The following is a 16,292-nucleotide window of genomic DNA, read 5'->3' as shown; positions in this document are numbered from 1 at the left end:
AATTCGTGAATTAGATCAACTGCTTAATCTAGTATAATATGGTGATTTTGGCCTGCTGATGAGAGTTTAGGACTAGTTTGTAAAAAAAAAAAAAAACAAAACAAAAAATACAAAATGTGGTGATATTAGTGGTAGAAAATGTGAGCAACACATCACAGCTCTGTATTTCTAATGCAACATGACAGTCTCCTCTCAGGTGACCAGTTGCATGTGCCAGTGCCCTAAACTAACCAATATTAACCTCTCCTCTATGTAAAGGGCCTTCTCCCCTTTGCTCTGTTCATATCTCACCCAGGCTAATCTCCTCTCACCCTTCCTTAGGCATCGCTCTATTAACCTCTTCCTCCTGGCCTATCAGCGAATATGGATAGAAACAGAGGAGTATTCTTTTGAGGAGAAACTAGTGCAGGATCTTGCAGTAAGTACGTGTGTTGTCCTCCAGAGGTACCCATGCGTGTAGTGTCGCTTCTACAGCACCACTTTCCTTTACTTGTGTCTTTGTAAAAAGTGCATTAAAGCACCCCAATCCCACCACGTACCACTGGGTCGCACTTCCATCATCCACACGATGTTGACGCCCATTTCTGGGCAAGCATGACATCACCGCTGATGTCAGAGCCAGCTAATGTATTTCAGCCACCGCGTCGGTAAGAGGGCATCCTTCCACGATGCTTCGACTTACTAGTGAAATTTCTGAAAGTTATGGTGTCTTTCTTAAATTTTAACAACCATAAAACATCACAATCATGCATTGAGTTTGTAGAGAAGGCAGAAGAAGTGCAGCATGTACCTGCTTTCCTTACAACTTCACCAAAGTGCTTCAGAAATATTTAGCACTTTGTAGTACATGATAACCTGCAACATAATATGCACAGCTTGATTAAAAATTGCTTGAAGAATTCGTAAAATAAAACTTAATAAATTCAGATTTCTTATCTGGGGACTATCATGGAGGCACTCAACATACCCTTCTGTCCCAGTGGGTGTATTTTTTCTTTCTGCTTTTCAAATAATGAAATGAAGATAAAATTTGAATTAATAGTTCTTTTGAAAATGTAATCTTCCATCAGCCCTTTTAACAGTCAGATCTTTTCCACTTTATTTGAAATTAAAGCCACAGGGTGCCACATGAGAAGTTAAGGGTGTGACAGATGAAGAACTTCATGATTCAATCATGAGTGGTTTATCAAAGAAAGTCTACAACAAAGTGTAAACTGGGCTCATGGAGACTCATGCTTAACTTGTCTTCATCTTTTAACACTGCTGTGTGTGTGTGCGTGCATGTGCGCGTGTGTGCGCATGTGTGTCAGCATGCAAGTGTAGACGGGCCTGTCATTGTGTTGCTGCTTGTGCTTGTGCTTTATTGTCTGCATGTTATCAGTGTTACTTAGCACTGTCTTTTCTCTGATACAACTTGATTCTGTTAAGGTAAGTGGTGTATAGTTAAGTGGTAAATGTAACTACAGTTTGTACAAAGTGTCACAGTTCATGTTTTAGCTGATATTTAGACTACTCACCCGAGCCCCAGAATTCATTTGTATGTGTTTGTCCAGAAAACGCAGCCCAAAGTGGAGGAAGAGGAAGAGGAGGAGGTCAGAAAGCAGCCAGATCCTCTTCACCAGCTCATTCTGCATTTCAGCCACAACGCGCTGACTGAGTGCAGGTAAATACACACACACTGTCACACACTCGGCCACCTGGCACCAACTTGCTTTGCTCCATCTGTGCTACATAATAGCTTTGGTCTGCTTCTTAGCTAATAAAGAGCTGCATTAAGCGATATCATTGCCTCGTTTTATTCTAAGAGCAGAACACAAGCAGTTTTTTAGTATTTCTCTCAGTCTTGCTGCTTACTGTACAGTGAATATAAGTATATTTACTGAAACTTGCTTATTTTTAATTAAAGATGAACTGTGATTGTGTGCTATACAAGGTTTATCCACCAGATATTTGTCTTCTTTTATTTTTAGTTCTTTGGAAGAGGATCCCTTGTATATTGCATATGCAGATATGATGGCAAAGGTACTTAATTCTCTAAGTTGCTTTTACTCAAATGTATGCCGTTCAGCAAAATCTTGCAGTTTTGACCTTCTGCTTTTTCTTTCAGAGTTGTGCTGAAGGTGAAGAAGAGGAAGATGAGGAAGGAAAAGAGAAAACATTTGAGGTCCTATTGATTTTTCATGATGGCTGTTTTACATTTCACTTTTACTTTGAATTGTATTCCAAAATGTTCCTCACTGTATTATCATTTCACACAGGAAAAGGAAATGGAGAAGCAAAAGATGCTGTACCAGCAAGCCAGGCTGCATGATCGAGGAGCTGCAGAGATGGTGCTTCAGATGATCGGTGCCAGCAAAGGCAGGAAAACACGCATTCACCTTTCTGCCTAACTGCCAGCTATGCTATAGTGACTACATGATATATGATCTGTGCTCATCAGGTCGACTTGGTCCTATGGTGACTTTCACCCTCAAACTCGGCATCTCCATCCTCAACGGGGGAAACATACTGGTCCAACAGGTGTGCATCAGTTGGCATACAGAACTTGCAGTTAACAGCATTGGCCCACTATTTACTGTGCTTTTATCTTGATGCAGAAAATGCTGGACTACCTGAAGGAAAAACGAGACGTTGGCTTTTTCAAAAGTCTGTCTGGATTGATGATGTCTTGCAGGTAATTCATATTATATACTGAAAGGTCAGTTTGTTAGTCAAGAAGTACTGCCCAGTGTGAAAACAGTTGCATGATGCCTGCTGTAGCTCTGATGGAGCTTTGTTGCGTCAAGCAAAGTGGGGTAACCTGAACTGGGGCTTAAGGAAGCCTCCTTTACAAGATGGGGATGTTGAATTTGAAAGATCACATTATAGGAAATATAGGATCTATTGTTTCCATTGGATTGGGTCCATTGGAGCATGACCTGTATAAGAAACCTCATTCAATGGAAGAGCTATATGTAACTGTTTGAGTGCCCCTTTAAAATACATATTGGCTTTGTCTTTTATCTCTTCCAGTGTTCTGGACTTGAATGCTTTTGAAAGGCAAAATAAAGCTGAAGGTCTGGGCATGGTTACTGAAGAGGGATCAAGTAAGTAAGGATAATGAACATGGTAAACTGTCTGAGACCAACAATGTGAAAGACCGATCTGTTGTCAACCAGGAGACTTTAAGGAGCAATAGATTGTATACTGATGTGGCGCTGAATAAAAAGAAGCTTATGCTTCAATAAGGGCGCCCTTGCGTGATTTTATTTTTTGCATCAAGTGCAATGCAATTATAGAATTTATAGCTTTATTTGTGCAACAGACTGTGCAACAGACTGACCTTTTTCTTCAGGAAGACTCTTCAGCCACTCATTGTTACACACGTGGCCCAAACCGCAGCGCCATAAGTGACATCGCTGGTCTTAATGTGACATTACCTGTCTCATTCAGGCTCATGCCGTTATTGTTCTTTAGTCAGGACTGTAATTGGATGCTAGACAAATGACGCAGCATTAGCTTGGCAGAACACTGTTCTTTAGTTTGTTGGTGTACAAGCCCATCTCCATGTCACATATGTCTCTTGTGTGTCATGTTGTACGTCATCTTCATGCAGGTAAACCTGTGCTACTGTATGTCTAAGTCCTGTCTTGGCCTTGACTGCCACTTAAAAGCCCTCACATTCACAGCTACATCCACATGAAGATCCGCATCCAATCAGAGTTCTCTATTTGTTTTGATGGGTAGCATACAGTATATAAATATAATTTTCTCATGCATATTCCAGCTCATTTTCACCTCATAAGCTCAGGCATAAGTGATGGTAACTGTTAGTCTGATACTCTGTCTAACCTGCAGTCTAAACACCTGCCTAGCGAGCAGACTGTACTGTAAGACTTTGTTTAATTGTAACTGCATGTCAGTGTTGCAAATCAATGTGAGTATGTAAAGATATTTCTATAGCGCTATCATTCTCTCCTGTTCCTACTTCTTCTGACTGAAACTCAATGTCTTCTCCTTTGCTTATGTCTGCTTTTTGTTTTGTTTGTTTGTTTTCCTCCTATCATGTTTTTTATCTCATCGGTCGCAGTCAACGTGAGTGAGCAGGGTAAATACACGGTTTAGATTCTACTCATTCTATGCGATGCTGACATCTTGATTGCTCTCCGTTCAACTCCTTCTTCTCTTTTGTCATTCCGCTCCAATCTTTCTCTCCCCACATCCCTCCTTTTCCTTCCCCCTTACCCTGAATGCAATACAACCACCTCCTTTTGTACCTTGGACTGAAGGAACGCATGCATGCTCATGTAACATCTGGATAGACAGTTCAGTCCAGGGTCAGGTGCCCCAAACTGACTCACATCTCCCTACTTTTCCTCTACTTCTTTTATAAGAAGTCAGTGCTTGTCATTTGTGTGGGACCTTTTATGTTTATTAACTTTCATGATACTAACCAGTGTGTGACAGGAAATAAATCTCCCAAAAGCTTTGATTGTAAGAAACAACAAAGCTTTGCTGGTGTTTAACAGGACAGCTCAGTTCTACGCCTATTTTAAACCCTGTTTGAATTTGTGAAATGATGCACTATACCTTGTATTCTGAACCCCAAATATAGTGCACATAATTTAAAGCTGTTTGACAAACTCAACAGCAGCTTTATGAGGAAGTGAAAGTCGTGCAAGCCCTGATGCCTGTACTGACATTAAAATGGTTGGTCTCTTCTGACCTTCTTACTATTGAAGAGGACAATTAATCTCATTTCCTGTCCTCAGGTTCCAAAGTACTGCAGGATGATGAGTTCACTAAGGATCTCTTTAGATTTCTGCAGCTTCTCTGTGAGGGCCACAACAATGGTAGGTGGACACATTTCCATGAACCAAAATTAAAGAAGATGTCTCTAACCAGCAGTTTGAGAGTAGGCTGAATGGGGTGATGCACTCCTCTACCAACAGTTATTTTTATCTTATTTTATTATCTGTTTTAGATTTTCAGAATTTCTTGAGGACTCAAACCGGAAACACAACTACAGTCAACATCATCATTAGTACTGTAGACTACCTACTAAGGCTCCAGGTACTATTCTAGATAGATCTACTTCACTTTCATATACAGTTGTCAAACATTTTGATATATTCATTCACCTGCTTCTTATTCATCCTTCTATTAGGAATCCATCAGTGACTTCTACTGGTACTACTCTGGTAAGGATATCATAGATGAAGCAGGTCAGAGGAACTTCTCCAGAGCCCTGGCAGTGGCCAAGCAGGTCTTCAACTCTTTAACTGAGTATATACAGGTACCACATCACAACAAACAGCACCACACCAAGTACTAATTACAACACTGATCTTAAAAGACTGATTTTGATGCTGTGTGATTATATTCAGGGCCCATGTGTTGGGAACCAGCAGAGTCTGGCTCACAGCAGGCTGTGGGACGCAGTGGTGGGCTTCTTGCATGTGTTTGCCAACATGCAGATGAAATTATCCCAGGTATGTACTTTTGTCTGCAGAGCTACTTGTTCTTGATTATTTCCATTTTATGCTATGTTATACTTTTATTCCACTACGTTACAGAGAGGAATATTGTCCTTTTTAATGTACTCCCTATATTTGTGAGTGAAAAAATTTGATGCATTACAGATTGAGTGTGTAATATTTTTAAGATAAGATATAAGATAAGACTTCAAATATCTATGTACATTATCCTGACAAAAACTGACACTACTTCTACTTTTATTTGTTGTTGTCAGCCAAAGACTCCTTTAAATAACTGTACCACTAGAGGTCTCTCCAGGCTGAAGGATAACCTCAGGCTACTGCAGTACAGTTACATACTGTATGTCACTCCACTCAGTTATATGATGTATGACTTCATCTATGATATTTCCTCTATGCCCAATAAGCCAGGAATGTTATGAAATTCAACCATCTAACCTTATCTCACGGCCATCAGGAATAGGCTTGGTCTGACAGTAGGAGCCAGGATGAAGGAGAGCACAGGTGGACAGGTTTGAATTTAGTGCATCAAAGTATTCCAAAGATTTATGGCCTGCTGAATACAGGCTCTATGGAGACCCTAAATGAGTCAGGCTGACTTAGCCATCTGCTCCAAGACAGTAAAATAACATTAACCCTGGTGCTGATGGATGGATGTTACCTACAAGGCCCTTCTGGGCCCCAGCAGGGCCATTGTGGGTCCTCACAATCTGAGGCAGCCTTGATCTCTCAGGGATATTAGACAAGATGGCTGTGGCCTTTGTGATATAGTGTAGTGCCAGTCACAAGGTTTCCCTTTTTTTGTCTTTTCCTAACAGGACTCCAGTCAGATTGAATTACTGAAGGAGCTGTTGGACCTGCAGAAGGACATGATAGTCATGATGCTGTCTCTTCTCGAAGGTTTACTTTTTGATCACTTGCTCACACCATATGAGCTGTGCCAGCAGCATTAGTTTTCAAGAATATTGTCTCTTTCATAACTTTCATTAAACGGATTTGTTTGCTTGGAATATCATCAAATATTTCCTAAAGTGGCTTTGTTTGATCTGCATTGACACTGTCCCTTATTATTGTGTGTGCTGACAAACTTTGGTCTCTTTCTTCATTATGTCACAGGTAATGTTGTCAATGGTACTATTGGCAAACAGATGGTGGACACATTGGTGGAATCATCTAGCAACGTAGAGATGATCCTAAAATTCTTCGACATGTTCCTGAAGTTGAAGGATCTGACCACTTCGGACAGCTTCAAGGAGTATGACCCAGAGAGCAAAGGGGTCATCTCAAAGAAAGATTTCCAGAAGTCCATGGAGAACCAGAAACAATATTCCCAGTCTGAGATCGAGTTTCTTCTCTCCTGTGCTGAGGCAGATGAGAATGACATGTTTAACTACGAGCAGTTTGTGGAGAGATTTCATGAACCTGCGAAGGACATTGGCTTTAATGTAGCTGTGTTGCTGACCAATCTCTCTGAGCACATGCCTCACGATGCTCGTCTCTCAACGTTCCTTGACCTGGCTGAGAGTGTCCTCAGCTATTTTGAACCCTATTTGGGCCGTATTGAGATCATGGGTGGTGCCAAGCGCATAGAGAGAGTCTACTTTGAGATCAGTGAGTCGAGTCGTACCCAGTGGGAAAAGCCTCAGGTGAAAGAGTCAAAGCGGCAGTTTATCTTTGATGTCGTCAACGAAGGAGGAGAGAGCGAGAAGATGGAACTGTTTGTGAATTTCTGTGAGGACACCATCTTTGAGATGCAACTAGCCTCTCAGATTTCAGAGCCAGACCCAGTGGAGCGTCCAGAGGAAGACGAAGATGACAACCAGAGTGTACAGGAAAACCAGGAAGAGGAAGAGGAGGAGAACGTGATGTTGGAGTCTTCCTCAGCCTTCACAGTTGCCTGCATCTCTATGAGAAAAAGCCTGTGCCACTTCCGCCAGTTGCTCACTCTCAAGAGCATGAGGCGGCAGTACAGGAAGTTCAGAAAGATGAGTGTAAGGGAGATGGTGCGAGGCTTCTTCTCTTTCTTCTGGATGATCATCACAGGCTTCTTCTATTTTGTCTACAGTCTGATTTGGGGTTTCTTCCATATCTTATGGACCACTATGTTTGGGGGCGGCCTCGTTGAAGGGGCCAAGAATATGAAGGTGACAGACATTTTGGGTAACATGCCAGATCCCACCCAGTTTGGGATTCATGGAGATGTGTTAGAAATGGAGAAGATGGACGCAAGCGAAGCGTCAGCTTTGGCGGAGATTGGTCAGATGGCTCAGGGAGATGCAACCGAGGCAGACCTTATGGCTGAGTTGCTGAACATACAGCCCAAGAAGGAGGGAAAGCATGGGGCTGAGCCAGGTTTGGGGGATGTGTCTGAGGTGGTGGTGGGGGATGCGCCATCCATTGCCAGTGCTGTTAAGCAGAAGAAAGCACAGGTTAGTACATATGTTAGATCCAATTTAATAAGGGTACTATCTATTCCAATAATGCCTTACCTGATGGTTCCCAGAAACACAGAGATATTGCTATTAACATTTTGCCCAGTTAAAATAATCTGTTTGTTATAGATGGCTGCAAAGAAGAAAGCTTCAAATGGAGACTATAAGTCTGATTCAGAGAAAGGAGAGTGAGTGTTCTTAACTTGTTCATTGATCATCTACAGTGAAATAGCTATTGATACAAAGATGGCTAAAGCATCTTTAAACATTTTCTGATTGAGTGTGCTGGCTCAAGTCAAGCATTCCTCACAAAGGAACAATGAAGAATGTCAGATATTTAACAGGATTTAAGATAACTCCTGATGGGTGAGTGAACGCCATGTATCTTTTCATCAAAAATTATTGAAATTATTGTTGCAGTTCAGAAGATGGTGAAAAGAAGGATCATGACAAGGCCAAAGACGAAGTCCCTCCAGAGTCTTCAGTGGAGGAGAAGAAAGCCCCCAAGAAGAGGCTTGGCCAGAAGAAAGAACCCCCAGAGGCCTTCATGGCCAGCTTCTTCGCTGGCTTGGAAATCTACCAGACCAAGATGCTGGTCAGATATTTCTCTCATGGCTGATTTAAAAAATTCAGAACTATTAGCTTGAGTATGTTAAGAGAGTACAAATCCAATCCAGTACAAAGCTTGTTGCACATGTACAACTTATTCAGAAATTATCGTTTTCACAGAATTACCTGGCCAGAAACTTCTACAACCTTCGCTTTTTAGCGCTATTTGTTGCCTTTGCTATCAACTTCATTCTTCTCTTCTACAAAGTAAGCCTGAAGTGAATTCAATACAATAAATACAGTATATAAGGTATGACCATTGTTGCTATTGCTGTCAGTAAATACCTATAAATGTGTCACTGACTTTCAGGTAACCGGTGATTACTCAGATGATGAAGACCCCTGGAATGGTCATGGAAGAGCCGGGGAGGAGGAAGATGAGGGTGCGCTTGAGTATTTCGTCCTGCAGGAGAGCACCGGTTACATGGCGCCAACGTTGCGTTGTCTCGCTATACTACACACTATCATATCTTTCCTGTGTGTTGTGGGATACTACTACCTAAAGGTACAGTAACATCAACTGAGGATGAAATACATTTAACTTTTGATTTGTTTAAGCTTCAAACTTATATTAGTATATTTTGGCTATTAAAAGTTTTTTCTTAATTCGCACAAATTATTTTATTTTAACATTTCGACCATGAACAGAAATGAGATAAATAAATGTACTTGACATTTTAAAAGATATTTGTTTAATTTCCTTAAAGTATCTCAACAATAGTTTTTAGTGCATGGTTGAAGTTGTGATTGCATACATGTAAACAGGCTGGATATGCACCACAAAGATATCACCATATATAACTGTAGCCTATTTGCTTTTCTGCACTAATGATGCATTAAATTTCCCTTTGTGTCCAAGGTGCCCCTGGTAGTGTTCAAACGTGAGAAGGAGATAGCAAGGAAGTTGGAGTTTGCTGGCCTTTACATCACTGAGCAGCCGTCGGACGATGACATCAAAGGACAGTGGGACCGACTGGTGATCAATACGCCGTGAGTCAGCTACAGTGCACTTACAAAAGTCATAGTCATAATCTTTTATAAACAAAGGCTTAATGCTTTTGTTTCCTGCTGTTTTTACCAGTTCCTTCCCCAACAACTACTGGGATAAATTTGTCAAACGCAAGGTAAGTGGTATATGTAATTTCCATGTAATCTGTTATGTACTGATCTGATCTGTTGATATTTCCCAAAGGTCAGCTACAGTGTCACCCCCTTGTGCTGCTGTTTGTAGGTGATCAAAAAGTACGGAGACCTGTATGGAGCAGAGAGGATAGCAGAACTGCTGGGGCTGGATAAGAGCGCCCTGGATTTTAACCCCACGGAGGAAACTGTCGCCAAAGAGGCTACACTGGTGTCATGGTGAGAGATTAGATGAATAAAGAGCAGACAGGCTAGAACCCCTCGAAGCAAAAAGATGTCAAATAGAAAATGCGAGCCCCTTTTATCAACCTTTCTTGTTTTCCAGGCTGAGCTCAATCGATACAAAGTACCACGTCTGGAAAATGGGGGTGGTGTTTACAGACAATGTAAGTTTGAATACAGTTGGATGGATGAATGAGTTGATTGGTGATATTATGACTGGACAGATGGACTCTGATCAATGTCTTGTTTTGATTTTTTTTTACCAGTCATTTCTGTATCTGGTGTGGTACACCACCATGTCCATCCTGGGCCACTACAACAATTTCTTCTTTGCTGCTCATCTACTGGACATTGCCATGGGGTTCAAAACCCTTCGCACTATCCTCTCCTCCGTCACACATAATGGCAAACAGGTGAGGATGAATAAGATGCAGATCTTCTTCCAAGCAGCAGGGGTCACTGCAGAGTTAGTGGTTACAACTGGGTTGTAAGCACTGCCTGTCTGTTCCCTGATGTGCAACCACAAGCCAGTTTTATCTCAGTTTCCTGCCACAGTGATGGCATCTTGGGTGACAATAATGCTTAGTCTGTGGTCGGATCGGCCAAATACTGTAGAAGACATGTATCAAAATCAATTAAGTCTCATTCTGCTTTAAATTGCAAGGCAAAGATAACTACAATCTATTTATTTATCTGTGATCTACTGCTTGATTTTGACCAGATTATTTATCAAAAGCACAGAAACAAAAACTTGATTATGAACATAATTCTGTAAGTTGCAGGCTCTCTTTTTTTTCCAGAAAATTAAGCCTGCTTTAAGCATTTCTGACTACCAGGTTACAGAAAGAATCCAGATTAGAATTGGGAAACCAAGTCTTACTGTTTCATTGAGTGATTCTGGTGAAAATACTAGCACAACAAATTCCTCCAGACACAGAGCAGGATGGGCTTCGTATTGTATTCGTGTGCCCGGTCACCTGAGTTACTCACCTTTTACCTCCAGCTCGTTGGTGAGAAATCTGTTGCTCTACACTTTCCTTTACATGGATGTTAAAATGATGGGTGGTTGAGCTACAGCATTGCCATGTAATACGTATTGTATGTGTTCTTGCATCTTTTCCTCCAATATTTGCGTCTCTCTCTTTTTAAGATTTTTAATGCACACAGTATCTTTCGACATTTGTCATGTCAACTGACCAAATGCGCAAATCAAAATTTAATGTCACCTCAATCTCAAAGGGTCGAAATACACCCATATGGCGAGGCCTCGAGGAGTTGCTGATACCCCCCGTGCTCAGCTGCCTGTGGGCAGATCAATCGTGCTGTCAGTCCAAATGCAGTCTAGTGCTTCTTCAACTGGTTTTGTTGTTTGAGTTCACAAGTAATTCAGTGCAGGAACTGCATCTGAATGTGTGTAAATGAGATTTACGCTGCCATAAAACTGATGTGTGTCATCAGTTACTTTGCTGAGGTCTCTCATCCTGTCCAGTCATTTGAACTCTTCACTTCTTCCCGCTGGCAATGCCATCATGCTCCTCATGAGCGTTTAAGCGTTTTGGAAAATGATTGGGAGCTGACGGTTTCGCCCACAAGTAGTGTGTTTCCACCCCAAGTATGTAAATAGACAGGAAGTTTGCAATGGCACTTTATTGATTGCTGCCTGTGTTTCTCTTCAGCTGGTGTTGACAGTGGGCCTGCTGGCAGTCGTGGTCTATCTCTACACTGTGGTGGCCTTTAACTTCTTCAGGAAGTTTTACAACAAGAGTGAAGATGAGGATGAGCCAGATATGAAGTGTGACGACATGATGACTGTAAGCATCAGGCACATGTCTTTTCAACTCACCCACACCAATACTCTGACTAAAAGAGGTCTGCACTCACTCTCTGCAGTGTTACTTGTTCCACATGTACGTTGGAGTGAGGGCAGGTGGGGGCATTGGGGACGAGATCGAGGACCCAGCTGGTGACCCCTATGAACTCTACCGTATCCTTTTTGATATAACCTTCTTCTTCTTTGTTATCGTCATCCTCCTGGCCATCATCCAGGGTAAGCTCCAGCATTACACTCTCTCTGAGATTACTTCAGTGAACATTACTACTGAGTATTTGAATTAATCTTAGCTCTAAACTGATCTGAAATAATCTAGCTGTTCTATTGCCTCAGTAAATTGCCACAAATGCAAAGGGAGTGATATTCCTTACAGACTTTGCTATAGTCTCCATCCACATTATACACTTCATTCTGTATTTGTAGGAAGTGAAGATTGTAAGATTGCACTTGTATTACACTTGTATTACACAGACACAGTATATGTATATGATATGTTCTCAGCAATCCCTCTGTGGTTACAGGTTTGATCATTGATGCCTTTGGAGAGCTGAGAGACCAGCAGGAACAAGTCAAAGAAGACATGGAGGTGAGAGTAGATTTAATTCTCGCCTATAGGCGCTAATCTGTGGAGTGCTGAAACTTTTCTGAAAACACAGTCACCTTACTGTCAGAAATTAGTCTAGTGTATTTTACAGAGAGTAAGCCCCTCAACTTTAACATGTCAGTTAAAAAACCATTCCTCTTGAGTTTAGACATTTGGCCCACTTTCATTTCTATTCAGAGTCAGTCAGGCCGGATGAAGGTCAGAGCATACTTTTGGACATTTTTTGCAATGATGGGAGAAAATAAATATTTAGTTTAAAATATGAGAGAATCATGTACTGCTTGAGAACATGCTAGAAGAGACTTCAGAGGTGGACAGAGAAAATCATGACATTCATGGGAAAAACCAAGAGAGTTAAAATTTGGGTTATTTTCTCAGTAAGATCAAAAGACATTGTACAACAGTTTGCAGATGAAGTAAGACCACGACAAGAAAAATTTGTGTAAAATCAGTGGCGTGCCCCTTTAAAGATTATGCACAATGTCTTTGAATTACAACAGGATATTGGATGAATCACATTGCAGAAAGAAAAACGAGAAAGCATGTGCTCTGATTATCTTTTCATTTTCTGTTCTCAGACCAAATGTTTCATCTGTGGGATCGGTAACGACTACTTTGACACAACACCTCACGGCTTTGAGACTCACACCTTACAAGAGCACAATTTGGCCAACTACCTGTAAGTATCCCACATTGCAGCTTTTTACATAACATTTAAATAAGTGTCTTTACTTTTCATTACATAGGCATTAATCATTACCGTCATCTTTCACCAGCACATGCTGCGTCTAATTTAACCACATGACTGATGGCTTTAGCGCATTACCACAGCATCAGGGCCAAAGTCACTAATAGCCTCAGTGATCCAGAACACTAGAGCTGTTCATTTATTCTTTCCGTCCGTCTCTGTGTTTCCCTGCTTATCCATTGTTTCTCTATAATGCCTCTGACAATAGAAAGTCGCAGACCCTATGCGTTCGTAGTCAGTCGGCCAGAGGATATGAGAGCGACCTCATTATGTTGCTTCATTATTATTTAATGTCATGAACTTTATTGGAAAATGGGTTTGTGATAGCGTGCGCTCATACAGTATTCATCATGATTTGGCAAGCTGAGATGCCCACAGAGATACGGCGGCCCTTTGCCATTTACACTTGGTTTGGGAAACAACAGGTGATTTGGTGATGGAGACAGGGTGGTGTTACTTTGTTTGACACTTGCGTCAGAAACTGTCACCTAGTGACACAGACTGTGACATTTCCTATTCATACGACGCTTGTGAAATGAAATGTGCCTCAGTGTACTCTTGTTTTTCTGTTCCGCTTTATAATCGCGATCAGATGTTCATTGTGATTTTGTGGTCTGATTTTTTTTCTCTTGTCTCACTGGCCTTTTTTTTTTCCCTAAAGGTTTTTCCTGATGTACCTCATCAACAAGGATGAGACAGAGCACACTGGTCAGGTACAGCATAACCCTACTCTAATGACTAATGTCCCTGAGGACTCTTCAGCCAATCAGAAGCTGTCACTGTTAGAGATACTGTGTCTCTGCCTGAATGATTTAAGGGAAATAACTAATTGCAATTTTTCTCAGCAGCATTGCTCCAGGCTTGTATTTGTGGCTTTCTTAGTATTAATCAGTATTAATACTTAGTATTACTTAGTATTAAGTAAGATATGATTGTAAAAACCATAAGAATTATTACAGACATCTTGTTTCTACATCTATGGAATCTGATAATAATGCAGCTGCTTTTTGTTCCAGTCCTACCAATGTTCTCCAGAAAAAACTGACTAATTTAAATCATATTTATTGGGATAATCATTTATTCACACATCTATAAAGAATAATTGTTGATCCCCTGCCTTAACATATTTTTTGTGTTCATGCACATATTAGTTTGTGTTCAAAAAGTTAATTGCTCATGATTTTTACACTCTGTGGTCCATCTTCATGTGTCTGACTCCAGGAGTCATATGTATGGAAGATGTACCAGGAGCGCTGCTGGGATTTCTTCCCAGCTGGAGACTGCTTCCGCAAACAGTACGAAGATCAGCTTGGATAGAGCAGACGCGTCCTCTTTACCTCTGTCTGTATCAGGAGGGGTGCTGACACATGTAGTCCTACGTCCAGCTGCTGGACTACGACACCACACAGTCATCCCACCAATGTTTCAGACTGGTCCGAGGAGAGAGAAAACGACTTATCACGTCTCCTACGTCAGATGTACCCATGCCACTGTCAGTACAGTGCCAGTCTATGAGGAAATGACCTGTAACTTGCCAGGACATTTTGTTTCTTTAGTTTTGGGGCTCGTTTTTGACAGCGTGTTGCCTTTTACTCCACATAACCCCAAATCATCGCACAATTTTTGTTTTTTTTGTTTTTCTTTTCTTTTTGAGAAACACTGGGTTGTGTGGGGTTTTGGGACATTGTGTTGGTTGTTTTATGCACAAGAACCCAACTTCAGTTTTTTGAGAATGTTCAACTTGAGACTTAAAATGCCAAAAGTAAAGTAAAGTGGGAGAGTACAGTAGATTTACAAAGTGTGCAAAAAATGTGATATGAGAAAAGTTTATCTTTCAGATGTTATAACCTTGCATATACAGTAGAGATGAAGTTTTAGAATGAAGTGGCGAAAAAGTTTGCTACATAGGATGAAAAAAATGCCTAAATTTTTTCATGAAGTGCCTTACACTACTGTATCTACATTACAATGAAGCTATGCAAAACTTTTGTTTTTTCTTTATTGTATGTAAGTACAGTAATTTTCTTGGAGCAGTAACAAGTAGCTGTTCAGATATGTAGATTGTGGCTGAAGTTTTTAATTTGAACATGGAAGAACAGCATTGTTTTGATTTGACTGATTTTTGTTCTTTCTTTTTTTTTTTTTGTTGGCTGAGTGCAAATGTTCAAGGTACAAAGTGTAAAAATGACACATCAGAATTTACTGAACACCTTCAAACAAGAACAAAAATTAAATTGCTATTGTATGGCCATTTGTATGTAGTAGCTTTGCGGATCTGTGCATTTCTTTTGATGGGAAAAAAATAAAGACGTCAGTGCAAGAAATATTTACGTTTATGTTATTCCTTGGGAATTCATCTGATTTTCTAAATACACACAAAAAATCTGGTCCCCCACCTGTTCACATCAGCACCATAACAGTTATTTCAACTGTAAAAGCTCTGAGACGATGAGTTATTTCAGTCTCTGAATCATATAAAAATCTGCAGATAATCCATATCTTTTCAAAAGTCAGCACCTACTGAAATCAGCCCAAACCTCAAGGTTACACCATAAGTGTGAACATCCAGCAGCAGCCTTTAATTACACTGTGGAGGAAACAGACTGAGTAGATGAGCTCTCCTGGTTGGTCGGAGTAGGACGGGGCCTCAGCAGTCCGCATGACGGGACTTTAGCCATGTTACCCACGGTGCCACCTGTCAGCTCGCATCATGTCACCACACCTCAGACACCACACAGGGCTGCAGTCTGCCGCTGAGAGCAGCTCTGCCCGCTCAGCTCCTCAGCTCAACGCCTGGAACAGCTCTAACATCTTGACTGGTTTTTATGGTTCTAGCTCACTGTGAGGAAATGATGTTTTCCAAATAAAAAAGTGACTCCCTGACATAATTCTTCCACACAGTGAAGTAGCGAAGTGTAGTACGTACGAGATTAAACGACCAAATTCACCACTAATTGTTTTTAAAAGCTGTGATTGTCACAGCATAGCAAATATTGTTTTGCGAGCAGCGAAAATATCAGCCGAAATTCACTTTGAAGTTTCTGAAATTCTATTTTATGCTCCAACAAGCAAAGGTTCTCTGATATTATTTAGCCTATTAAGTGGCCATTATGGCAACTGGGGAATCAATAATGTGTGAAATTACTGATATGATCACCCTCAATATAATGAAAGCTGTAAGAAGCCATTCTCAATGTGAAATAGCAACAATTAAGCCATCAAATAACTA

At 40.9% G+C, this 16,292-nt stretch overlaps 1 protein-coding gene across 1 annotated transcript in view; it reads left to right on the top strand.

The window, feature by feature from the left end:
* LOC124071973 (ryanodine receptor 3-like) overlaps positions 1 to 15,381 on the top strand; it is a 97,171-nt gene extending 81,790 nt beyond the window's left edge. Inside the window, exons 76-104 of the mRNA XM_046413083.1 lie at positions 1,554 to 1,663; positions 1,971 to 2,022; positions 2,108 to 2,164; positions 2,259 to 2,358; positions 2,441 to 2,520; positions 2,598 to 2,674; positions 3,013 to 3,086; positions 4,070 to 4,087; positions 4,752 to 4,832; positions 4,964 to 5,052; positions 5,147 to 5,275; positions 5,367 to 5,471; positions 6,296 to 6,377; positions 6,594 to 7,906; positions 8,039 to 8,097; positions 8,330 to 8,504; positions 8,639 to 8,725; positions 8,829 to 9,023; positions 9,378 to 9,508; positions 9,600 to 9,642; positions 9,750 to 9,877; positions 9,984 to 10,044; positions 10,147 to 10,293; positions 11,557 to 11,691; positions 11,771 to 11,927; positions 12,233 to 12,297; positions 12,894 to 12,994; positions 13,725 to 13,776; positions 14,285 to 15,381. Coding sequence (XP_046269039.1) covers positions 1,554 to 1,663; positions 1,971 to 2,022; positions 2,108 to 2,164; positions 2,259 to 2,358; positions 2,441 to 2,520; positions 2,598 to 2,674; positions 3,013 to 3,086; positions 4,070 to 4,087; positions 4,752 to 4,832; positions 4,964 to 5,052; positions 5,147 to 5,275; positions 5,367 to 5,471; positions 6,296 to 6,377; positions 6,594 to 7,906; positions 8,039 to 8,097; positions 8,330 to 8,504; positions 8,639 to 8,725; positions 8,829 to 9,023; positions 9,378 to 9,508; positions 9,600 to 9,642; positions 9,750 to 9,877; positions 9,984 to 10,044; positions 10,147 to 10,293; positions 11,557 to 11,691; positions 11,771 to 11,927; positions 12,233 to 12,297; positions 12,894 to 12,994; positions 13,725 to 13,776; positions 14,285 to 14,380 — 3,999 coding nt within the window. The 3' untranslated portion in view covers positions 14,381 to 15,381. The remainder of the gene's footprint in view (positions 1 to 1,553; positions 1,664 to 1,970; positions 2,023 to 2,107; positions 2,165 to 2,258; positions 2,359 to 2,440; positions 2,521 to 2,597; positions 2,675 to 3,012; positions 3,087 to 4,069; positions 4,088 to 4,751; positions 4,833 to 4,963; positions 5,053 to 5,146; positions 5,276 to 5,366; positions 5,472 to 6,295; positions 6,378 to 6,593; positions 7,907 to 8,038; positions 8,098 to 8,329; positions 8,505 to 8,638; positions 8,726 to 8,828; positions 9,024 to 9,377; positions 9,509 to 9,599; positions 9,643 to 9,749; positions 9,878 to 9,983; positions 10,045 to 10,146; positions 10,294 to 11,556; positions 11,692 to 11,770; positions 11,928 to 12,232; positions 12,298 to 12,893; positions 12,995 to 13,724; positions 13,777 to 14,284) is intronic.
* The last annotated feature ends 911 nt before the right edge of the window (positions 15,382 to 16,292 follow it).

Source organism: Scatophagus argus, chromosome 15 (assembly GCF_020382885.2).
Source record: "Scatophagus argus isolate fScaArg1 chromosome 15, fScaArg1.pri, whole genome shotgun sequence".
NCBI classification, from domain to species: domain Eukaryota; kingdom Metazoa; phylum Chordata; class Actinopteri; family Scatophagidae; genus Scatophagus; species Scatophagus argus.
Note: the sequence above shows the minus strand (reverse complement) of the source record. Positions and strands in the feature narration are given on the sequence as shown.